The 25,544-nt window shown below is 40.7% G+C and overlaps 1 protein-coding gene across 1 annotated transcript in view; it reads left to right on the top strand.

Annotated features, from left to right (window-relative positions):
- The window catches only part of ERG (v-ets avian erythroblastosis virus E26 oncogene homolog), a 107,296-nt gene that overhangs the window by 71,352 nt on the left and 10,400 nt on the right, over positions 1-25,544 (top strand). The window contains exons 3-6 of the mRNA XM_006862611.1: positions 9,150-9,353; positions 10,186-10,266; positions 12,146-12,217; positions 23,994-24,104. Coding sequence (XP_006862673.1) covers positions 9,150-9,353; positions 10,186-10,266; positions 12,146-12,217; positions 23,994-24,104 — 468 coding nt within the window. The remainder of the gene's footprint in view (positions 1-9,149; positions 9,354-10,185; positions 10,267-12,145; positions 12,218-23,993; positions 24,105-25,544) is intronic.

Below are 25,544 nucleotides of genomic sequence, written 5' to 3'. Positions count from 1 at the left end.
TATCTCCTCCCCATGCAATATGCCTAGGCACTTTGTCAAAAAACAACCAGTTTTTCTATGATGAGAAATCATACCATGCCATGAGAAATATATTTTAAAATATTTTATGGAAATGGTGGAATTTTTAACATGTTATCCATAATACCAAAATCTTAACTCAATGGCAAAGAGTCAATATGAACTTCAATGGGTTAGACAAAGTTAACCTTCCATGCTGTTGTTGCTAAGTGTAGTCAAGTTGGTTCCAGCCCATAGTGACCCTATAGAGGGTTTCTGAGGATTGGCTGGTGAGCATAAACCGCTAACCTTGCGTTTCAAACCGACTTTGCAGTCCAGCACATTAACCCACTAGGACTCCATATACACACTAAATATTCACAAACCAATAAAATGTTTCCATGAGTTTGGGCTACAAAGGATTATGCCCACCTACCAGTCAAAAGTGCCATATATATTTAGGCCCATGTTCTTCTCTTTGTAGCACAACCAGAGTTCTCCTTAGTTTTCAGATTCTGTGTGCTGGTGTGGCACTGTAGGATAAGCACTTGACCACAGGGTCATTTTAAAACACAAAGTCATTGGTTCAAATTCACCAGCTGCTCTTTAGAAACCCTATATGGGATCGCTGTGAGTTAGAACCTACTTGATGGCACTAGGCTGATAAGTAAATTGTGTATATTCATACAGGAAATGTCCAAAGGCTGCTGAAATGACTGAGTAAACCTATGTATATATTAATTGGAGTCCTGGTGTAGCGCTGTGGGAAACCCTATACAGGCTCCCTATGGGGTTAGAACCGACTCGACTGCACTTAGCAACAACAACAATATATATTAATTGGGATAATTTTTGAAAATATAATGTCAAGTGCCAATAGCAGATTAGATACCATCAATGTTCACTTTTAAATCATAAAACAGTATATATGGTTGACATGCTTCTTGTTGTTAGATGCCATTGAGTCCATTCCAACTCATAGGCTACACTGCCATTTGTGTGTTCATTGCCATGTTTGAGCCCATTGTTAAACCTACTGTTTCAGTCCATCTTATTGGAGATCTTCCTCTTGTTTGCACCCTCTCCTTTAACCACGCATGATGTCCTTCTCCAGGAACTAGTCCCTCCTGATAACATCATGTTCAAAGTATGTGAGAAGAAGTCTTGCCATCCATGCTTCTAAGAAGCATTTTGGCTGTACTTCTTCCAAGACACATATGTTCTTTCTTCTCTCAGTCCATGGTACAGTCAATATTCTCCACCAATACTTTAATTTAAATACATTGATTCTTCTCTGGTCTTTCTTATTCATTGCCCAGCTTTCACATACATATGAAGCGACTGAAAATACCATGACTTGTGTTGTTGTTAAGTATTGTCCAGCTGGTTCTGACTCTTAGCAACCCTGTATAGGATTTCTGAGGCTGTGAATCTTTGCGGGAATAGGAAGTCTCATCTTTCTCCTGTAGAGCAGCAGCCACAGGTGGACTTAAACTTCTGTGGTTCAATTTTCAGTGCTTATCCTACAGAATCACTATGTTCTGATGGCTCATGTTATTGTTACGATGTGCTGTTGAGTCGGTTCCAACTCATAGTAACCCTTTCTGAATAGGGCTCCCTAGGAGCAGTTGGTGAGTTTGAAAAGCCAACCTTGTGGTTTGCAGTCTAGTGCCGATCCTGCAGTGCCACACCAGGAGTCTTGGTGTTAGGTACAGCCATACTTTTTTAAGCCTGTAAAGAGGTCTTCTATAGCAAATTTGCTCACTGCAATGTCATCTGATGACTTGACTGCTGCTTTCCTGAGTATTGATTGTAGCTATAAGTAAAATGACATCCTTGACAACTTTAGCCTTTTCTGTTTACCATGATGTTGTTTCTTGGTCCAGTTGTGAGGATTTCAGTTTCCTTTTTGGTGAAATATTCTTTGATTTTTTTTTTTTTTAATTTTTATTGTGAATTATGTGATAGTTTATATGGGATAACTTTAGCTTTACATTCATCCTTTGTATTTCGTTTCATTGCCATGGTTACAGTACCCTCCATGCCTCATCAAACATCCAAAGAGTACACCCCACAAGCCTGCCCCCTCAGTCATCAGCCCACAGCCCCTCTCCCTCTCTGGGTGTCGAGTTCCCAGCTGCTCCATCTCTCCATGTCTCTCCATTGTCTCTGCCTCCACCTCTGGTGTCATTATTTCTCTGCGTAGGATCCCGCTCTCCGCTCTTCTCCCTTTGTGGTCCCAGGGACCTCCACTTCTGGACTGCAGAGTCAACCACTCCCCTCTTTTTGTTACAAAACATCTACCTTTACATTTCCAACCCTCACAGTCAGTCCTGATAGCAATTATTCATTATTGTACCATATGAGTGCTATCCCCATCTCCTTTCATCAGCCCTGTCCAGACAGGTTAGTCTTTGATGTTTATCAGTAAGTACTTCAAACCCTTTTTACTTTCAGCCATCTACATGTCACAGGTTGTGAATAAGCTTTCCTTCAGTTCTTGTGCCACATTTCTCCATGTTGTCCAGTCCCTTGGATTATTTGTTCAGCATAGAGACTGAATAAGTATGCGGAAAGGATACACCCTTGGCACATACATATGAAATATGAAGGAGCTTCAGAAAGTTCATAGAAAAATGGAATGAAAAGATAATGGAAATTTTGTACAAACTTTTTAAAGCCTTATATATACAAGGAGGCCTAATGTGATGCTTCAGGATAATGCACTGGGCCGCAAGGTCAGGTTGAACTGCAAGCTTAGGAGTTCAAACTCAACAGCCACTCCTTGGAAACCCTATACAGGGCCACTATGAATCAGAACTGACTTGACGGCACTTACCAACAACAAATTCTATACAAAGGTAAGTCAAAAAGTATTGCTACAGACTCTTTGTTCTTAACAACACTTAGCAACAACAGGTCATATTTTGGCTCTCTTGGGCTTGTTTCAATTTTCTTCAGGTTCAACTTGAACTTGCATATGAACAATTAATGGTCTCTTCCACAGTCAGCTCCTTGGCCTTGTGTTGGTTGACGGTATGGAGCTTCTCTAGCATCTCTTCCCACAGAGGTAGTCAGTTTGATTCCTGTGTATTCCATCTGGTGAGGTCCATGTGTATCGTCACACTCATTGGGCTTTCACAATTCTATCATGCAATATCCTGTTACCAAGAACAAATTTCCCAACTATGGATCCTTTCTTATAGTTCCCAGCTTTGCATTCCAGTCACCAGTAATTATCAGTACATCTGGATTGCGTGTTTGATCAACTTCAGACTGAAGAAATCGGTAGAATTCTTCATGTTTTTCATCACTCAGTGGTTGTTGCATACACTTGAATACAAGTTATATTGACTTGTCTTCCTTGTAGGTCTATAGATGTTATCCTATCACAGATAGCATTGTACTTTGAGATAAATCTTCAAATGCTCTTTTTGATGATGGTTATGACTCCATTCCTCTTCAATCCACTGCTCTCCATGGTAAAACATGACTGCCAGATTCACAGTGGCCATTGCTTGTCCATTTCAGCTCACTAATGCCTAGGGCATTGAGCTTTATGTGTTTCATTTTTATTTTCACAACTTCCTGTTGGGTGGATGGGTAAGGTTTACCACTGAAATTATTTTAAGCCAGCTTTTGCTACTTGCTAAGAAAGAGAGGTGTATTATCGTGATGGAAATAAAAATCATTTGAGTAAGTTTCCTAGCCTTTTTCTCACCATTGCCCCTTTCTATTTGTCAAAATTTTTTTTCATAAATAAGTCCTCGTAATCATCCTGTGTCTTTTGAGAAAATCTATAAAGATGACCCCTTTAGAATCCCCAAAACAGTCACCATACCTTTTGAGTGGACCCCTCTGGATTGAATTTAATTGACCATTGCCATGGTTATACCATTTTGTTTTATGGTACCCCAGTGAGGCTAAGTGGACTTCTGGTATGGTACTGTAGGATCAGCACTGGGCTGCGAACCACAAGGTCGGTGGTTTAAACCCACTAGCTGCTCCTTGAAAACCCTGTACGGGGTCGTTAGGAGTCGGAACCTACTCAACAGCACTTCACAATAACAAAATGAGAATAAGACAATTAATTGTATTACTGAAAAAATCTGTAGTCATCCACTGATCTTTTTAAATGTCTTTTGTTTGGGATAAATCTGTGCATGTGTGAACTGGAGCCCTGCAAGCAGTATTTTTTGACCTACCCTTGTGTATAATTATATAATATGAATAGTTACATGTTAATAATACATAATTATACATATCACAGTGGCTCTGTGGGATAAGCACTGAACTGCAAACCACAAATTCGGTAGTTTGAACCCACTTACAGCTCTGTGGGAGAAAGATGAGATTTTTTGCTCTGGCAAAGATTTACAGCCTCAGAAACCCTATACAGGGTTGCTGTGAGTTGGAATTCACTTGACAGCACTGAATAACAATAACAGCATACTTATATATAGGAAAGTAATGTGTATTTATAACTGTATACTATATCAATGGAGCCCTGGTGTGGCACTGCCAGATAATGCACTGGACCTGAAGGTCGGTTTGAACTGCAAGGTCGGGGGTTCAAACCCACCATTTGCTCTTCAGAAACCCTATACAGGCTCTACTATGAGTCAGAACTGACTCGATGGCACTGAACAGCATATATATATATATAAAAAATACATATAGGAAGTTGATAACATATATTCACTTGAGGATAGTGGTCACTGCTAGAGTGTTCTAAAGTGGAATAGGAAGGGAAAGGTTCTGCTGAAGCTTATTTCTACTCATTTATATTTTTAAAAAATATGACGGAAGGAGAGAGTAGTGAGGAAATGGACATATGAGACAATGTCCATTTCCTCACTACTCTTAAACTCATTACTTCTTACTACTCGTAAATTTAAAAAGCATCCTAAGAGCATACTGGAGACATTACACCGGTTTCAGACTACCACAATAAAGTGAGCATCGCAGTAAAAGATGTCACACATTTTGTTGGTTTTCATTTCCCAGTGGATATAAAGGTTATGTTTATAATATAGTCTATACTATTATATATTATATTATTATTATATAATTATATTATAAAAGTTGCATTCATAATGTAGTTGCATTGAAGTATTGTGAGAATTCCCAAAATGTGACACAGAGACCCGAATTGAGCACATGCTGTTGGAAACTGCTGACAGTAGACCTGCTCAACGCAGGGTTGCTGGAAACCTTCAACTGGTAAAAATTCGCAGGATCTGTGAAGCTCAAGAGAGCAAAGAGCCGTAAAATGAGGTATGACTGTAAACGTTCCAGTATTGAGCACCTAGAATCATGCGTGGAACCAAACAAGGTTCTAAAAGTAATAACTGAAACGTAACTCAAAAGAATCATGTATTTCCACACTATCACATCTTGCCTGACCTCTAAGGGTCTGTTCAATGCACTGAGTCCAAGACTCATCCTCCACATGAACCAGACACAGACAGTAAGGAACAGGAGGCTTCTCAAGATCCAGCAGGCTCAGAGACCCTGAGTTTGAAATGGTGGCTGCTGCTCCCTGCCTGGACCCCTCTCTGTGCTGGGGGTCAGGAAACAGCCCCTTTTGGCCATGTGAGACCCTTAGAAGTTCTCTCCCCAGAAGGTGTTTACAGTGAGGAGCATGGTCCCAGCTCTGTTTCTACTGTGGGTCACCTGCTCCATCTCCCCAGGGTTCTGCCTGCTGTGTCCCTTCCCAGGACCCCCTCCAAGTGTGGCAGTGGAGTGTGACCGCCTAGCCTGCATCCTGTGGGGCGTCTATGCTCAGACAGCTGGGCATGTGGCCATCACCCATCCAGCTCAGGACCCTACAGGTGCTGTGGGAGTTGCCAAGCCAAGTTCTCAGCAGGAAGAGCCCATAACTGACAGCCTTGCTCTCAGAAATGATGGTTCATGGTTAGATGTAAGGGGTTTGGTTTGCTTACATTTTTTATCCAGTATTGTGGTCAGTATTCTCTAGAATATTGTACAAATACTAGATTTTTGTTTTGTGTCTATTATTTGTAATTAGCACCTTCCCAATATATGTTGCTAACTCTTATTTGCACATAAATACTCTTAGTGTTTATTAAAGGAAAAAGTACCTGTTTATTTCTAGTCATTTAAATATAGTCTTATTAAAAAAAAAAATCTTATTTGTCAAGCAGTTTTAGTTTAGGAGACCAGTTAGTACAGAGTTCCTACTTTGCATATCATTTCTCCTATAGTTAATTTCTTGCATTAGGGTGGTAGACTTGTTACAAATGGTGAAACTATTATTATTGTTGTTGACTAAAGAAGGCCTGCAGTTCAAACTCACCACTGCTCCTTGGAAACCCTATACAAGGTTGCTGTGAGTAGGAACCAACTCAATGGCACTTAACAACAATACAGTTGACAGTAGGGTTCCCTGTTTGTATTGTACAGCCTATGAGTTTTGACAAATGCATAACACAATGTATTTGCCATTATAGCTTATGGGAGAATAGTTTCACTATATACTCTTAAAATGTCCTGTGCTCCACCTATTTATTATGATTCCTGATACTAGAATAAGGGAGTCCTGGTGTGGTGCTGTGGGTTAATGCACTGGACTGCAAAGTCACTATGAGTCAGAACTAACTTGATGGTACTTAACAACAGCAACATGCTAGGATAAACACTGGACTGCTAACTGCAAGGTCAATAGTTCAAACCTACCAGCCACACTTGGAAACTCTATACAGAGTTGCTATGAGTCAGAAGAGACTCGATAGCACAAAGCAACAATAACTTGTCTCTGAGCCTTTAGCAACCACTGATCTTTTCACTGTCATCTAGTTGAGATGATACAGATACTAACCTTTTCAGATTGACTTCTTCCCTTTAGCAACATGTGGTTAAAGTCCTTGTGTGGCACTATGGTGTGGCACTGGGCAGCAAGGTCAATTTGAACCACAAGGTCGGTGATTCAAACTCAGCAGCCACTCCTTGGAATCCTTACACAAGTTGGCACTTAGCTACAACAACATGTCTTCTCTTGGCTTCATAGCTCACTTCTGTGGATAGTTGAATAATACTTCATTATATAGATTACTCCAGTTTGTTTGTCCACCCATCTACTAGAGAACATCTTGGTTGCTTCCAGTTTCTCTGTTGTTGTTAGGTGCCATCTCATAGTGACATTGTGTATAACAGAATGAAACACTGCCTGGTAATGCACCAATCTCACAATCATTGATGCTGCCACTGTGCCAATCCATCTCATTGGGGGTCTACCTGCTTTCACTAACTTCCACTTGACCAAGCGTGATATCCCTCTCCAGGGACTGGGCCCTCTTGATAATATGTCCAAAGTATGACAGACGATCTGGCCATCCTGACTTCTAACGAGCATTCTGGCTGTATGTCTTACAAGACAGATTTGTTTGTTCTTCTAGCAATCCATGTCACTTTCAGTATTCTTCTCCAATATTATAATTCAAATGCATCAATTCTTTGGTGGTCTTCCTCAATCACTGCCCAACTTTCCCATACATATGAGGTGATTAAAAAGACTCATGGTTTGGGACAGGTGCACCATAGTCCTCGAACTGACATCTTTGACATCTTGAACACTCTAAAGAAGTCTTCTGCAACATATTTGTCTAATGCAGTCCATCATCTGATTTCTTGACTGCTGCTTCCATGAGTGTTGACAGTGAATCCAAGAAAAATGAACTATTTGAAAACTTCAATCTTTTCTCCATTGATAAGAATGTTACTTATTGGGCCAATGGTCAGGGGTTTTGTTTTTTGTTGTTTTTTTTCACATTGAGATGCAATCCGTACCGAAGGCTATGGTCTTTGATCTTCATCAGTAAGTATTTTAAGTATTTAAGTATCTTCACTTTGAGCAAATCTAGGTGTGTAGTGGTATGTCATCATTGTTCGCTAAGAATACCATGCTAAGCATCCTTCCAGATGTCTCCTTGCCATCTGTATGTCTTATTTGGTTATATGTCTTTTCAGAAAAATTGGTCTGTTTGTTTTCTTGGTGGTGAATTTTGAGTGTTCTTTGTTTCATTTGATTCTGACACTAGTATCTCTGTAGGTCAGAGTAGAACTACCTATAGAGCTTCCAAGGCTATAAATCTTTACAGAGGCAGACTGCCTCACCTTTCTTCCAGAGTGGCTGGTGAGTTCAAACCACTGATCTTCAGGTTAGCAGCTCAATCCTTTACCAGAATGTCAGTGGTTCAAACACACCAACCATTCATAGAGAGAAAGACAAGGCATTCTGCAGCCATAAATATTTACGGCTCCAGAAACCTTAGGGAACAATTCTGCTGTGTCCTATAGGGTCCCTGTGAATCAGAATGGACTGAACAGCAGTGGGTTTGGTTTGGTTTGGTTTTTATATTTTGGATATAACTTCTTTATTAGATATATGCTTTGTGAATATTTCCTACCAGCTTTTAGCTTGTCTTTTAATTCTCTTAAGGCTTACTCATTTTAAGTGAGTAAACCAGTCCTACAAGAAGCTTTGGAGACCTGGTATAATGCAGTGACCCCAAGGTTAGTTTGTGCTGCAGACTGTGTGATTCAAACCCTCCAGCTGCTCCTCGGAAACCTTATACACGTCGCTGTGAGTTGGAACCAACTCGATGGCACTTAACAACAACAACAACAAACTTTATAAACAGTGATGGTTCAGGGGTAGAATCCTGGCTTTTCATGCAGGAAATCCAAGTTTGATTCCTGACTAGTGCACCTCATGTGAGGTAGCCCCCACTTACCTATGGGTGGAGTCTTACGTGTGGTTATTCTGCAGCACAGGTTTCTGCAGAGCTTCCAGATTAAGACAGCCTTGGAAGAAAGCCTGGCTGTTGACTTCAGATGACAACAACTACACAAGACATTTTAGATTGTCTGAATAAATACAAGGGGCGGCTGACATAAATAATCATAAACTTGTGGGACAGTTTCCTTGGGGCAGGAGTCACTGGCATTTTGTCCTTCTGCACAGACATTTTCTGATAGTCAAAGCCTGGCTTGAGGCACTTGCTTCAGAAACAGTGGGAAGGGGCAGCTCTTCTGGACATTAGTGGTTAATGGACTCCTCACTTCAGATTGACTTTCCCCTGAACATTTGCCTTCAAGGATTGACTGAATATGTTTCGATCCCCTTTCAGATCCTACGCTATGGAGTACGGACCATGTCCGGCAGTGGCTGGAGTGGGCAGTGAAAGAATACAGCCTCCCAGACGTGGACATCTTACTGTTCCAGAATATCGATGGGAAGGAACTGTGCAAGATGACCAAAGACGATTTTCAGAGGCTCACCCCGAGCTATAATGCTGACATTCTTCTCTCCCATCTCCACTACCTCAGAGAGAGTAAGATGGTGCCCTTCCTTAAAACAGAGATTAGTGGTGGACAGTAGGGTTCCAGCCAGTTTCATGTTGACAGCATCTTCCTGCTGCAACCCATTTCCCACTAAGGATCGTAGAGAATGAGATACTTACAATGCAATTACTTTGGATGAGCATCACCGTACTGACAAGTAGTCCAAAAGACATGGTAGTGGGCAGCCATTCTCTCTAGGCTAAGCACCAATGTCAGGAGCCCCAAAAGGTTAAATATCAAAGGAAAATGAAATTATCTGGCCACACAGTATTGAGTTCCCAAGATACTCTGAATTGGACATGGAAACATTATGGAAAGGTTCCTCCTGAGTGGAATTATGGAGTTTATCATCCCTAAAGCTAAACCAAGCCCCCCTTCATTCCCAACCTAAACACCTAATGAGGGGCCTTTTCACTTCCTCTCCTGAGATTTGGCTTTAACCCAACAGAGTGGGAATGGCATCTTGGCAATTAGCAGCATGAATCCACAGAGTTCGCTGCATGCTTTAATTTTTGAAATGTCAAGCATGGTTAGAAGGAAGTAGTGCAACAAAGGGTTAGTGCCCATTCTGCTCCATTGCTTTGCCTGGCATTCCAGCGATTCATTCCTCAATTAAATACAGACCCCCCATCTAGGTTGTAACATGCTAACAAATAGGAAGGTGAGTGAAAGAGACTCAAGATCACCCATCACACTAGGGTGGGAGGGGATGGGGTGTCTTCTTTCTTTAATTTTTTTTTTTCTTTTTGAAGAAGGGTGACTCTTTTCTTTCTTTCTTTTTTTTTTTTCATTTTGATGTTGCTTTTTTGTTTTGTTTTGTAGCTCCTCTTCCACATTTGACTTCAGATGATGTGGATAAAGCCTTACAAAACTCTCCGCGGTTAATGCATGCTAGAAACACAGGTAATGCTGGCCCTGCCCTCCTCCCCACGCACAGGTGTAGTGTCCTGGCTACAAATTGCATGCTTTTAAGGGAGAACAGTGGGACCAGGAGGGCGAGACACAGAGGCAGACAGTGGAGGGGCTCTTCTTGTTGACTGCAGACCCCATGGCTGTGTTGGCATTGCCTGAAAGTAGGTGAAGCCTTCAGGCTCTGAGTGCTTCTCTTTTCTCTCCCTCTGATAATCCAAAGACTCCTTTTAATCAGAAGATGTGCAAAATTCTCCTTTAGCCATAACCATAGCTCACAAATGTTGGGTTAGTATCTGCTGCTACTTATATTAGGCCCAAAATATGCACTGAGCAGATTACATAGAAACTAAAAGCATGCTTCATAGAAAGAGGCCTTCAGCATTCCCCTTTTTAAATTTTTTATTTTATTTATTTTCTTTTCTTGTGTTTATTTTTAAAGGAATGTTTGCCAGGGCAAGTGGGAGTTTCCTTTAACTTTCTATTGAAGCTTTGGACATCTGACTTGACTTTAATTTTATTGTGCAGACTTTATACATTTGTAAAAGACAGTGGTGGGGAATGTTAGCTGCTTTCTTATGAGCTTGGGTTCAAAGAGAAAACTGCTATAATTTTGGAGGATATAAAATCAGTCACTAACTGAATGCCTATCGCTAACCATGAACTCTACATTTTTTTTATTTTCTTTTTGTCTTTTGCCTGAGTCCAATTGGGTCTAACAATGTGCTTCGTCCTGGCTGGCCTGCCTCCCTCCCTTCCCTCTGGCTCTAGTAATAGAGAGACTGGGCTTTCTGCAGATGAATGTGCTCCTGGCTCTTGCTGCTGACCCCTGCTATACCAGTATGAGTCTGAAGGGACCTTCTCTACCCACCTAGTCTAGGAACGAAATCAGCACATGTTTAAAATTTTTAGAGAATCCTCTCACAAGCAAGCAAGGTGTTACATAGAAATAAGGCAATTTTCAAACTATTTGCCACTTTATTCTGCAGTGTCCACTGGGAGTGAGTCCAGGCTTGGGTGTTACCAAGGATTTGCTAGTCTGTCTTGGTCCTCACTATTCAAAACATTGTTCTTCTCGTCTTAAAAGGAGGTGGGAGGCATGCAATGGATTGCGAGTACACCTTTTCAGTCTAGGTTTAATGATGATCTGGTGGCCAGAAATAACAGGTAACTTAGAATGATTTCTTGCCCCCTGCCCTAGAAAAGGGCCATACACCTTAGAACTACACACATTCTCTGATAATTTCAGAGTCCTTTAAACATTTTTGAACAGTGAGAGAAAGTTTCAGGACACCTCTGGTTTCATTATTTCTGTCATTGTGAAGCAGAGACAATGTAACAACAGCACAATAAACTCCAAGTGGATTGAACTATGAAAGGGCACCTTCTTTGCTAGCAATATGAAAATTGACTTAAAGAGACAAAGGGTAAATATGCATCTGAAGAGTGATGCGGACTAATTTTTAATAAGATCCATATACTTATAGGCCAAATAATTGTAATTCCTTGGTACGGCTTTCCAAGAGCTCTGTAAAATATTTTACGGGTTTTTATACAATTTGAAAAAAAAATTTAAATTAAAAAAAAAAAAACATACATGATAGAATTGTTTTCATAAAATGAGATTGCTGGGGGGCGCAGATGGGACTTCAGCAGGAAGCTGTAAAATCAAATGCAAACCACATTACAGCAAATGTGGCATCCCCCTGTCTTTGGAGTATGTTCTTCTCCGTGTCCCCTGAGGTCTGTCCTGGAAGGTTCGAGGACAGTCCCCTGTTTGTTGTGACAGGGCATAGTAGGTTTGGCAATTATGCTGAAATTGACAACCGCAACAAAAGACCTTCACATGTTTTGTCTTTCCTTTTGTCTGCAGGGGGTGCAGCTTTTATTTTCCCAAATACTTCAGTATATCCTGAAGCTACGCAAAGAATTACAACTAGGCCAGGTACGAAAACACCCCCGTGTGGTTATTGCATTTAGAGGCATCCCAGGATGTCCTGCTGACATCCGTGGCCCAAGTCATGTGATACAGACAGAGATGAGCATGGAGCTGAAGCGAGTCCCAGACAGTCTTATTCTGCCTCTGTTGATTCTGAAACAAAATTCAGCCCCACTGATGTGGTGTTGTAGGATAAGTACCAGACAGCTAACAGCAAGGTTGGCAGTTCAAGCCCACAAACTGCTCCTCGGAAACCCTGTGCAGGGTCACTATGAGTCAGAAGTGATTCGACGGCACTTAACGACATGCCGTTCAACTATCCCATGAAAAAATCCTTGAACTGCAGAATTCAAAGACACTAACTCCTTAACTGTTGTTGGATGCTTTGCATCTGTCTATTCTGACTCATATGACAGAGTAGAACTCCCTGTAGCATTTTCTTGGATGTAACCTTGTAGGAGCAGGTTACCACATCTTTCTCCTGTGTAGCATGACTGGGTAGTTGCCATTTGGTTAGCAGCCAAGCACATAAACATTTACACCATCAGGGTACCTTAACTCCCTAACTGTTGTTGTTGGTTTTGTTAGGTGCCATCCAGACAATTCTGGCTCATAGCAACCCCATGTGACAGAGTAGCATTGGCCCATAGGTTTTCTCGGGCTGTAATCTCTGTGGCAACAGATTGCCAGGTCTTTACTCCCATGAAGCCATTGGTTGGTTTGAACCAGTAACCTTTTAGGTAGTAGCCTAGCATTTAACCATTGCAATACCAGGGCTCTATAGCACCTTAACTTGTTTCCCTGAAAGCAAAAATTGCATCATGGATGTGTGACTGTGAAGAATATGTCTACTTTTAAGTTAATTGAAGGATTGTGTCCAACTCCTTATTATTTTGTAGGGGAGCGTCCTAGAGCCAGAGGAATTGATATCTAAGGCATTTAAGAAGAATCCCCTTTACAAGTAGTAACCACTTCCCAGCATAGCACAAGAAGCCAGTCACTCTGGGTCGATAATATTTTATCTGAATCTTATTTGGTGCATTCCCAGATCCTTTAATTTGTCAATTAATTTACCCAAATTATCTTGTTCATTCACATAATAATACACATTTATCCAGGGATTTTTAATGCTGATAATCAGAATCTGTGACTACAAATATAAATCAGACTTTGAAAACTGCCTTTTTAATAAAGCTCACGTGTTCATTCAACAGGTGTTCCTTGAGTACTTGCTTTATGCCCGCCACTGAGGGGAGCAGTGGTGAGCAACCTCAAAACCGATAGCGGGAGAGCAGCTGTACTACATAAACATTTAGCTAGACATTCTAGAATTTCCCGCAGGGTAACTCCTCAAGACCTCTACCCAGAGGCTGCGGGAGGAGAAGGAAGGAACTTCATGTTCCATGAAAAGCAGAGGAAAACTTTCCCAGAGGAAGGGAACACACCAAACAAGTAAGACATTTGCCAGGTGAAGAATGCCTTAGATATCGATCCTCTCTCTGGGAGTTAAAATCACCCTGTAAATTAGATTTCATTGTTTCAGCCTCACGGCTGAAGAACTGAGATTCAGGGAGCAGCAGCATGGTGTCTCTGTGTTTATTTATACATGGAATTGGAACTCACATCTTTTCAGACACAGGTCACTGTCATATGCCCAGGCCATGCTACTCCCACAGTTTGACTTAGTTCTAGGTGCTAGGCTTGGCAACTACTGTTTGCTGTTAGTGAGATCAGTTAGAGGCCAGTAAGTTAAAGTGCCAAGGAGCTCTGGTAACGTAGTGGTTACAAATCGGGCTGCGAACCTCACAGTCACCAGTTCGAAACTACCAGCTGTTCTGCGGGAGAAAGATGAGGCGTTCTGCTCCCGTAAAGATTTACAGCCACAGAAACCCTGTATAGACTCTCTATGAGTTGGAACCGACTCCACGGCACATAACAACAATAACAAGCTAAAGTGTCAAGTAGCTCTGGTAACGTAGTGGTTACAAATCGGGCTGCGAACCGCAAGGTCAGCAGTTCGAAACCACCAGCTGTTCCGTGGGAGAAAGATGAAGCTTTCTGCTCCCATAAAGATTTACAGCCTCAGAAACCCTGTACAGGGTCGCTGTGAGTCGGAACCAACTCCATGGCACATAACAACAAGCTAAAGTGCCACAGGTGAAGAAGATCCTCCTCTGACGTAACCCTGTGACTCCACACTGACTTTGAGTTTGCAGTTTTCTCTCCTTTGATTTCAGAAAAGAAGTGAGAATCACAGTGGAAGGAGTTAGCCAAAGTACTAGTCACCTGTACCATGTTAGAGATCTCGCATGCCATTTAAACTTGGACAAGACTTAAGATGTAGAATGAACTACACTTTGGTGTTAAATGCCATCAAGTTTGCTCCAACTCATGGTGGCCTTACGTAGAGCAGAAACTGTGACTGGTCTTGGGCCATTTTCATGATCCATGTTGTGTTCATTGTTGTGGCTGTTGTGGTGATTCATTCCATGGAGGGTTTCTCTTCTTCCCCTGACCCTTGACGTCACCAAACGTGATGCCCTTTTTTAGCACTTGGTCTTCCCTCATGAGGTGTCCTGATGGAGCGAGCTGAAGTCTCACTGTCCTCACTTTGAAGGGACATTCTGCTGTTTTTCTTTCAAGACTGATAAGAAAACCACCAGCTGGGAGGGGAAGGCATGTAATGAAAATGGAAAATAGGAATATATATTTCACTGTAGCTCTTGAGATTGCTGAGCTTGCCAGAATGCACCCTTGCAAAACATCAGATACATGTAGGAAAGGGTATCAACAATGTTGTGAGAAATTTTTAAGTTTTCCTTCCATATTTTTGAAAGAAAAACTATCTGCAAAATGTTAGCAAGAGTTTTGTGTCTTTCTGTTTGTCTGTAGATGAGCTATCTTGTAGATATCTGAAAGAGATACATGAGTCAGAATCTTTGAGTAAGTGTTGTGAGATGTGTCAAGAGATCACACGATTGGCCAAATCAGTCGGCACAGCCCATTGTTCAGCCAGCTGGCTACTAGATGCTGCTGGATGGTAAAGCAGTGGTTTCCAGAACTCCTTTTTACGTAGTTTGGATGTTGTGTGTTCGGAAGTTACAGTCCAATCAGGTGTGTAGCAAGGAGTATAACTGGGAAGACAGTAATTCTTCTATGCTTTAGCCCAGGGATAGGCAAGAGTGGCAAATCCAAGCAAACATTTTATCACCCTGATAATCCTTTTCCTTGAATCCATTATTTGAGTGTAATCTGAACAGATTACACTTCTGTATCTTTGTTGTGCCTATTTTGATTACTGCTACTGTGACTTTGAAGGGAGCTCTGGTAGCGTAGTGGTTACAAATCGGGCTGCGAACCTTAAGGTCAGCGGTTCGAAACTACCAGCTGCTCCGTGGGAGAAAGATGAGGCTTTCTACTCCTGTAAAGATTTACACCCTCGGAAACCCTATACAGGGTCGCTATGGGTCGGAACTGACTCGATGGCACATAACAACAACAACAACACTGTGACTTTGAAAGGGGATACAAATGTTAAAATCTGAACTGTAAGGAGTTTAAATCATCCTGAGAATTATTGACTTTAAGCAAGGTTTAGGGATTTGATCTTGGAGAAGAAAATTACAAGGGTGAGTCATAAGTATTGCTATAAAATATTGTTGTTGTTGTTAAGTGCCCTTGAGCCAGTTTTAACTCATAGTGAGCCTGTATAGAGTTTCCAAGGAGCAGCTGGTGGGTTTGAACTGCTGACCTTATGGTTCAATCCAACCTTAAGTTTGAGTGCTTATCCTACAGCAGAACTCCACAAAATCACACACCTTTATTAATAACCAAAATATCAAAAAGTGAAGCTATTTTTTCTCAACATTTCCTCCATCTAGGTCTATAAACTTCTGAAGGCAGTGTTTCCTTCTCTCTAATCTTTATTTCCTCGACGAATTTAGTGTTCTTCAATTTACATCACATCAAAACAGCAGTTTTGGCATCCTGAGATACTCATATTGTGTTCCTTTTCAATGTTATTTGAGTTTGGGGAACAAAACAAAGTCTGACAGGGAAAGATTAGGGCTGTAGGGTGGGTGGATGATAGCATAAGTTTTCCCCATAAAATTCTCATCATCCTTGCTACTGTCATCAAACAGTGAGCAGGAACATTGTACATTGTGACAGAAACATATTCCACGGCATAGCTTTCCTGGCCTTTTTCTCACCATGCAGTTTTTAATTTTCTTAAACCTTCTCTATGAAAATCCTCCATGATCATTCTGTATCCTTTGAGAAAATCTGTCATGATTATCCCTGTGGAATCCTCAGAAGCAATCACTGTGACCTTCCTGAGACTCTTTGCCTTGAGCTTAACTAGCTCAGAAGATTCTCTAGGAAGCCACTGTTTTGATTATGCCATTTGTTGAAGGCACTCTAACAAGACTAAGAGAATGTATTTTAAAAACAAAAACCCCCCAAAACAACTGCCACTGAGTCAATTCTGACTTATAGGTACCCTGCATAAGGTTCCAAAGCTGGAAATCTTTACGGAAGCAGAAAGCCTCGTCTTTTTCCTGTGGTGGGTTTGAACTGTTGACCTAGTGGTTAGCAGTCCTGTGCTTATCCTACAGCATCACCAAGGTTCCTTAAGATGCTGTATTACTGAGAGAACGCCTCTGTACCACAGAGAATGTTTAAACACATTTTGTTTGAAGTAAACCTGTTTATCTATGAGTCAGGCTGCACTATGAAACTTACAACTATTCTGCAGGAGAAAGATGAGGCTTTCTGCTCCTGTAAAGATGTACAGCTTCAGAAACCCTATACAGGGTGGTTATGAGTCTGAAGTGACTCCACGGCACACCATCACCATCACCATGTAATAATTGGAACCCTTGTAGCAATACTTTTTGACTTACCCTCATATTTGTATGGGCTCCTGATATGGTACTGCAGGATAAGCACTGAACTGTGAACCACAGGGTTGGTGGTTGAAACACACCAGCTGCTCCTAGAAAATCCTGCCTAGGGTCACTATGAGCCAGAATCTACTCCCTGACACTTACCTCTAACAACACAGTATTTATATGCCCTAGGTCTTCCATTGCCTTAAGTTCGACCAGAAGGAATGATTCTGTGAATATAATAGCACTTGACAGTGTAAATGGAGAATTTTGTGATGTTTCAGGAGGAGTGGGCATTCCATCACTGATTCCCAGTATTGCATGAGTCATAGACGGTGTCACTGAGAATCTGGCCATATCCCTCGGGTCAATGGGTATCTGACTTCTTCCAGAAGAGCAGTAGTTGAATCCTTTGAGCTCAATCCCAAGGTTCTTGTTCTCTCAGTCTTGATTTGCTATTGCATGATCTCCATGTCTTCTTCGTCTCTCTAATTCTGCATTCCATGGAGGCGTGGAATTCTGGTTAGCATCAGTGAACGGACACTAGGTAAGAACGCTGTTTAAACTAGAATGTGTTCCTTCTCTTCATCTTAACTGTTCCATCATGATTGAAGAAGCACGCCAGTATTGACGCTTGACTAGTTTCATTTACAGAAGAGTTCTGCTCCTTTCTCAGAGACTCCTTCCTCCTGCATGCATCCTCCTACACAGTGCTCCCTAAACTCTTTCCTGTCCCACCTCCCTGCTTACCTTCTTGTCTTGAGTAACTCTTCCTGGGGCTGCTGCTTCGACACTACCTTTTACCTCTCTTTTCCTGGCAGAATTTCCCAAATGGGCCACCCATTCCAGAGCCCCCTTAATCATTACCTTGTCCTGTAAACCTCAGTGCTGCTATGTCATTTCAATTTTACATGGCAATTGGCCAACATTGTTTAGTGTGACATTCGTGTTTTTGTTGTTAGGAGTCATTTTTTTTACTCATAGCAACCCCATGTGACAAAGTAGAAGTGCCCCATAGGGTTTCCATGGCTGTAATCTTTGTGGGGAGTCCTGGTGTGGCACCTCAAGGTCAGTTTGGACCACAAGGTTGGCAGTTCAAACTCACCAAGTGCTCCTCAGAAACTCTATACAGGTTTGCTATCAGTTGAAACCAACTCGATGGTACTTAACAGCAACAATCTTTATGGAAACAGATCAATAATCTTTACTCTGAAGATTTTTTTAATGGGGTCTTACCACCTACCTTTCAGTCAGCAGTTGATCATTTACCCACTCCTTTAATGACTTTATTGTTGTTGTTGTTAAATGCTGTTGAGTCAGATCAACTCACAGCAATCCCGATGACGTGCGTCTTCACATAGCATCTTGGCGCAGTACGTACATGAAGTCTCTAGTCTATCTTAAGGAAGACATTGTACAACCCCATCCTTTTTTTCCATCACTTTGCTAATCTATAAACCAGTGAAAGTTGGACAGTGAATAATGAATACCATAAAAGAAGAAATGCATTTGAATTATACTGTTGGAGAAGAATATTAAAAGTGTCTTGGACTGGCCAGAAGAACAAACAAATGTATCTTGGAAGAAGTGCAGCAAGACTTTGCTTCTCATTCTTTGGACATGTTATCAGGAGGGACCAGTCCCTGGAGAAAGACATTATGCTTGTCAAAGAGGGAGACCTCCAAGGAGATGGATTGACACAGTGGCAGCAGCAGTGGGTTCAAACATAACAATTCTGAGGATAGTGCAAGACCTGCACTGTTTTGTTCCTTTGTGTTATCAGTTAAACCAACTCAATGGCATCCAACAACAACAGCAGCATGGTAGCTTATACGCCATGATGTGCTTGTAGGGTATTAGCAAAAGAGATTGGAGAGTTGAGCCTGCAAAATCAGACTTCACTTCTACTTTGAAACTCTGACGTATCAGCCTTATTCAGGGGATCACCAGGGTAATACCCTAAAGTGAAATGGATTTTACTTTAGGATGAGCTCTCCCCTGATCCAAGTCCTGGCCCTTGAAGAAAAAAAAACAGTAGACAGAGGGAAAGAGAGTGGGAGTTGTGTTCTTTGGTGAGTTTGATGGAAAACAAGGACCTAACTAGTTGTTATGAAGTCAACTCTGACTCCTGGTAACCCTGTGTGTCCGAGTAGAACTGTGCTCAATAGGGTTTTTAGTGACTGGCTTTTTAGGAGTAGATCACCAGGCCTTTCTTTCAAGGTACTTCCTGTAGACTTGAATCTCTGACCTTTGGCTAAAGACTCAGCTTTTTAGTCATTTGCATCCTCCAGGATTCCGAGTTTGATGGCTGAAGTTTATACTCATAGGAAGGACTGTAAGGAGTTTGATTCATATATCTAGAAAAGGAGGACTGTTGGGGTGGGGTCTTTTCAGATTCAAGAACTTATATCAGATTCCAGTGAAACTGACAGAGGTGCTGATGTGGGAGTGCTAACAATAATTTATCTCCCTATTTATAACTTTCTGTTGTTTTTTGGTCGTATCATAACATATAATGAACTTCTATGGCAATTCAAAAATGCCTATGTATTGCCAATTTGAAAGTTCAGTTTTTAAAACACAGTATTTACTTACAGAAAAATCAGCAGAACCAATATCAGTTGTTTTCACCAACATAGGCATTTGTGCCACATACATGAGTTAAGTACCTTGAAGTTCAAAGTTTAACTCAAAGAAGCAACATGGAGAAGACAGTGTTAAAGTGGTCAGCAAAGATATTAAATGTAAAATATGCTTTTATTAAAAGACATACAGCCAAGGTACATGGAATAAGAATTTTTTAAGTAACTGAAGAATAAACCAAACCATTGCTATAGAATTGACTTTGACCCATGGTACCCTCATGTGTCTCAAATTAGAATTGTGCTCCATAGGATGGTTGGTGTCTGATTTTGGAGAAGCAGATCACCAAGTCTTTTTTCTTCAAACCAACAGCCTTTCAGTTAACAGCCAAACATGTTAACTGTTGGTACCTCTCAGGGACTCCAGCTAAAAAGTAAAGATACTTAAAAAAAAACAAACTACAAAAAACTATTTCTGCTGTAAGTTGATATAGCTGCTGAACAGACCACTTGGTTGTCTTCCATCTCAGCAAAGTGCAGTCCAACATTTCCCAATGTTTCATCCCATAGGAAGGGGACTTATTTTTTCCCTAGCATGTGATCAATAGTGATAAGGAAACACTGGACCAGAATTTCGTGAATGAAAACAAAAATCCCCTTATCTTCCATGGCAGCCTGTTTACGAACATGTTAATCATTGTTCATATAAACATGTCAAACTCCTAGCTAAAAATAAGACTGAATTTGGTGGTGGTTAGATCCTGACTTACTTTCAAGGCAGGATGTGACATGGTCATAAAATCTAAGGATTTTATAAATAACAAGTTTCAAAATCTTTTTTCAGTAGTATTCTGGTATTGAATTTTTTCCCAATCATTTTCCATGAGCGATATTTTAGGTTGATGTAGTAGCTGAACTAACCTACTTATGCTTGTGATTAGTCCTATGATTACACTTTAGGTATAATTATTCAGTCTTGAACTCTTTCACTGGTTTTTTTTTTTTATTTGTATTGGCATACTCTAGACAACTTTTCTGAAATTGTTATCTGTAGGAACACAGATACCCAGAAGACAATAATAGAAGTTTCTGGGCCAGATCCGCTCAAACTAATGATCTCTAAGTTATCTTGGGAACTTGTTAAAATGAAGATTTTGATCCAGTGGGTCTGGAGTGGAATCCCTCGAAGACACAAAGAATTAAGGCACTTGACTGCTAACTGAAAGACTAGAAGTACATGTCCTCCCAAAAGTATCTTGTAAGAAAGACCTGGAGATCTCCTTCGGAATTACCTGCCATTGAAAATTGAAAACTCTATGTGGAACACAGTTCTGCTCTTACACATAAGGGTTGCTGTGAGTAGGAGCCTACTCCATGGCAGCTGTTACGCCTAGGTTAAGATCGTGCATATCTCATAGTGTCCCAGATATTATTAATGTTGCAGCTGGTCCGTGGACCACATTTTGAGAAACAAGGATGTAGGCTATATTCCTGCTATGTCTCATTTCTTTCACTTGTTTGGTAAACAGAAGCCCCTTATCTGCATGCCCGTCTGCGCTTGCATTAGCTTGGATGATGTTAGGATTGCCTTGCTATTAGATTTTTTTGTTGTTGTTTGAGATCATTTCCAAATTGACTCCCTGGTTAACCAGTATTTAGACAAAATACTACTGGATGAGAATCTGTGTGCAAAGAGTTCGCAGAAATGGACGTTGAAATTTAGTTGTAAATTGATGGTGGGCTACAGGTGTGGCACTGTAGGTTCAGCATTGGACTGCGAACCACAAGGTGGGCAGTTCAAACCCACCAACTGTGCCTTAGAAACCCTATACAGTGTCACACTGTGAGTCAGAACCAACTCTACAGCACTTAACAGTAACAACAGATTTGGAGCCCAAACCCCCTTAGGAGAGCCTTTCCTAATGGTGAGAAAGATTCAATGTCTCAAAATGCAATAATGCCAGCAGAAAGGGGGTGGTAATCAAGAGCAGAGTTTAAAGAGAAAACTTGTCTAACTTCAACCAAGATTCTGGGGGATCAGGTTTAACAGATCACACTAGTGTTGATACTTGTAGTCAAACACACTGAACAAATCAAGACTGCCAAAACATTTCACGGTGCTCTCCATTTCTATCCTCGTGGGCATATGAAAATAGGAAGAGAGGCATCTTCTAGAACAGAGCCAACTCTTGGAAGATTGACCCAACAAATGCTAAATGATTTCTTTACAGACAGGCTGAAAAGTAATTACATTACCCTGCCCTCAAGGTAAGATTGTATAGCCATCTTCAGGCATGCCATGATAAAGCATCCGCTGGAAGCAAGCAGATATTGGAGGTAGATATCCTGGGTTCGGTTCCAGAGCACCACAATAAAGCGAATGTTTCAATAAAGCGAATCATATAAAAGTTACACATACACTATATTATAGTCTGTTAAGTGTGCAATAGCTTTATGAAATATAGTGAGAATTATCAAAATGTGATCCAAAGACACAAAGTAAGCACATGCTAAAGGAAAAATTGCACAGATAGATCTGCTGGATGCAGGATGGTCACATAGCTTTAATCTGTAAAACCCCCAATGTTTGCAAAGCACAATACATTAATAAAATGAGGTATGACTGTGTCAGGCAATGGCTTTCGTTGAGCTTGTCACCTGGCCTTGAACTAAGGTCCATCCATCCAAGAAGAACATAGGTTTAAAATGGTTCTGCATTGAGACTGCATATTGTTGTTCTTGTTAGCCACTGTTCAGTTGACCCTTGACTCATGGCAACCCCGTGCACAAATGGCACCAAATGCTGCCTGGGACTGTGACACCCCACGATCGGTTGAAGATCGAACTTGTGCTCCAGAGGGTTCTCATTGGCTGTTTTTTGGAAGTAGATCACCCAGCCATTTTTCCTAGTTCACCTGACTCTGGAAGCTCTGCTGAAATAACCTGTTCAGCATCATAGTAACATGAAAACCTCCAATGACAGGCACATGGTGGTGCACATGAGGTGCATGGTCAGGGAATAGAACCTGGGTCTCCTTCATGGAAGGTGAGGACTACCACTTCCTAAAATGCCTGCATTTAGAAGTGTCTCTTAGGTATGCAATAGGTGGTAAGCATGCACAGTAATATTTCTGGGGTATATTTTGGAAAGAAACTTGAAATTGCTTCTAGTACAGTACAGTACAGTTGCTGTCTAGTGGATTCCAAGTCATGATGGTCTCATAGGTGGTACATAGGGTCTTCGATAGCTGATTTCTCAGAAGCAGATCACCAGAAATGAATTAGATCCTTAATAATCACCAATTGAGCTCTCACTGAGAACACAGAAGTATGGGTATTTGCATATGCAAAAATGAGATGAAGATTAAAGAGATAAATGATACTATAAATTAAATGAAATTACTGTCATGTGCTTAAAATCTGATGGTCCTTTTTAATATATTGTGGTGCAATAAATACTGTTTCAGTCCTGCAACATATTTAATGGAAATTCTAAATTCATTTAGAGAAAGTAAGGAAGTAGCCATCTATCTAGAAAATTAATTAGACCAGTTAGGATTGACTTAGTATAAACAGGTGAGCTTATAAAGAGAAATGAGGGGCAGCCCAGAGTGGTAGCTGGCAAATGAAAGGATAAAGGCAAAGTGATCATTGCCAACAAGGAAACAAGGAGATTGTTGTTACTTCTCGTTGTTGTTATGTGCTGTGGAGTCGGTTCTAACTCATAGCAACCCTTTATAGAGTTTCTGAGGTTTCAAATCTTTGTGGGAACAGAAAGCCTCATCTTTCTTCCGTGGAGTGGCTGGTGGTCTCGAACCGCCGACCTTGTGGTTCGCAGTCCAGTATTTATCCTGTGGAGCTCTTAATTGGTTGATTTCGTCAATCAGTGAGCACTGTCTTGGGTGGGTATGATGCAGATATCAAAGGAATGGCTTTAAATCAGCCTCTGTGGAAAGCTGGACAAATTACATAGTAAAAAACTTTTAAATTCTCATCTTGACCTCACATCGAAACTACTCTAAGGGAGTCAGTAAGTTCTGTGGGAATTTGTCCATGGGGATTTTCACTCGAATAGGTGAAAAATTCAGAACTTTAATAAGATAGTCAAAATGATAGTTTGTTAAAAATTTTAAAAAGCCCAAATCTAGAGGAGTCCAAAGAAAATATTTCCCTTAATTAGTGAAAATTCCTGTATAATATTTATTCTAATAAACACACATTAAAAAAAAATATATATATATATATATATATATATGCTATCATAAAGATTGCATGATTGATTTTTTTTACTCAATGTATTTGTCTTTACAGATTTACCTTATGAACCACCCAGGAGGTCAGCCTGGACTGGTCATGGCCACCCCACACCCCAGTCGAAAGGTACAATGTTGGCTCCCACAGCCTTGAATGTGCATGCCACAGGCAGTGGATAATTGTTGATAAAGTCAGTTGTCATTCCTGTAGTTAATCTATAATGTTGTAACATGTGAAGCATGTGTCCCATTGACTATGATTCTTTCTCTGAGTTAGACCTGTACTCACAGCAAAAAGAAGTAAAATCTGCAGTGTGTTTCAACATGCTCAAAGGAATATCTCGTGCAAGGTTTGCATATAGATGAAATAACTCATGATTTCCTTCATGTTGACCAGATTTGAAAGTATCCCTGGATTCATTTTCTTTTCCTAGTGGTGTTCCTTTAGCCATTTCTTTTACATTACGATTCACTTTAATCTGTTTTCAAAGCCACCTCAATTTGTTTTTGTTTTGTTTTATTTTATATGTATAGTATCCATAAAATTTAAAAATAAATATACTACTTTTGCTACAATGTTTACATTTGGTTCCGCTTGAAAGGACCTGTTTACTTTAAGATTCTTGTTACTATACAAGTAAGATGCTCTTCAGGAGACACCAACCAAGGTCAATTGACATAACATAGGCCACAAAGACAATACTTAACATCCTATTTTGATGAGTAGTGACTGGGGTCTTAAAACCTCATGTTGTTGTTGTTGTTAAGTGTCATCCAGTCAGTTCCAACCCATAGTGACCCTGTATAGGGTTTCCAAGGAGCTGTGGGTGAGTTTGAACCACCGTCCTTGTGGTTTAAACCAACTTTGCAGTCCACAGTGCCATACAAGCAGCCATCTAATGTGCATTTATGAGTGTAATTCCATCAGGAGTAAAAAAAAAAAAAAAGAGTGAAGAAAATTGAAGACACATGGAAAAAAAATTAGTCCACTGGACTAATAGAACATGTGAACATCAGTCTCCATGACCTTGAAACCAGAAGAACTAGATGGTGCCCAACCCAGACTACCAATTGATCTGAAAGGGATCCCATTAGAAGGTCTAGGATTAAGTAGGAGAAAAATGTGAAATAAAGACTATGACCATTAGTTTCAGACTTGAAACTGAACTCACTCCCATGGCTCAGTTTTCAGCCAAACAATAGATAGGTCTATAATGTGAACAGGAGTCCTGGTGTGGATAAGCAGTAGACTGCTAACCACAAGGTCAGTGATTCAAACCCACCAGTTGCTCCTCAGAAATCGTATACAGTATGGAAAGGACTCAGCAGCACTTAACCATAACAATAAAGAAGATGAACATTAATGCCAGGATGATATATACTCCTTGGAATAACCACTTAAGATCATTTTCACAAGAACAAAATTCAGGAGACAGGAAGGGTTAGGAAAGAAGTAGGATTGGAAATGGGAAACACAGGGGGGAAGTGGAGGAAGTGATAGTACATTGTGAGGGTTGCAATGAATGATGTAAAACAAGATGTGTGTGAATGGTTGAATGTAAATCTGATTTCCTATGTACACCTTCGCCCAATTCACAATATATATATA

This window comes from Chrysochloris asiatica, unplaced genomic scaffold (assembly GCF_000296735.1).
Source record: "Chrysochloris asiatica unplaced genomic scaffold, ChrAsi1.0 scaffold00049, whole genome shotgun sequence".
Taxonomy (NCBI): Eukaryota; Metazoa; Chordata; class Mammalia; order Afrosoricida; family Chrysochloridae; genus Chrysochloris; species Chrysochloris asiatica.
This window is presented reverse-complemented; position numbering and strand designations above follow the sequence as displayed.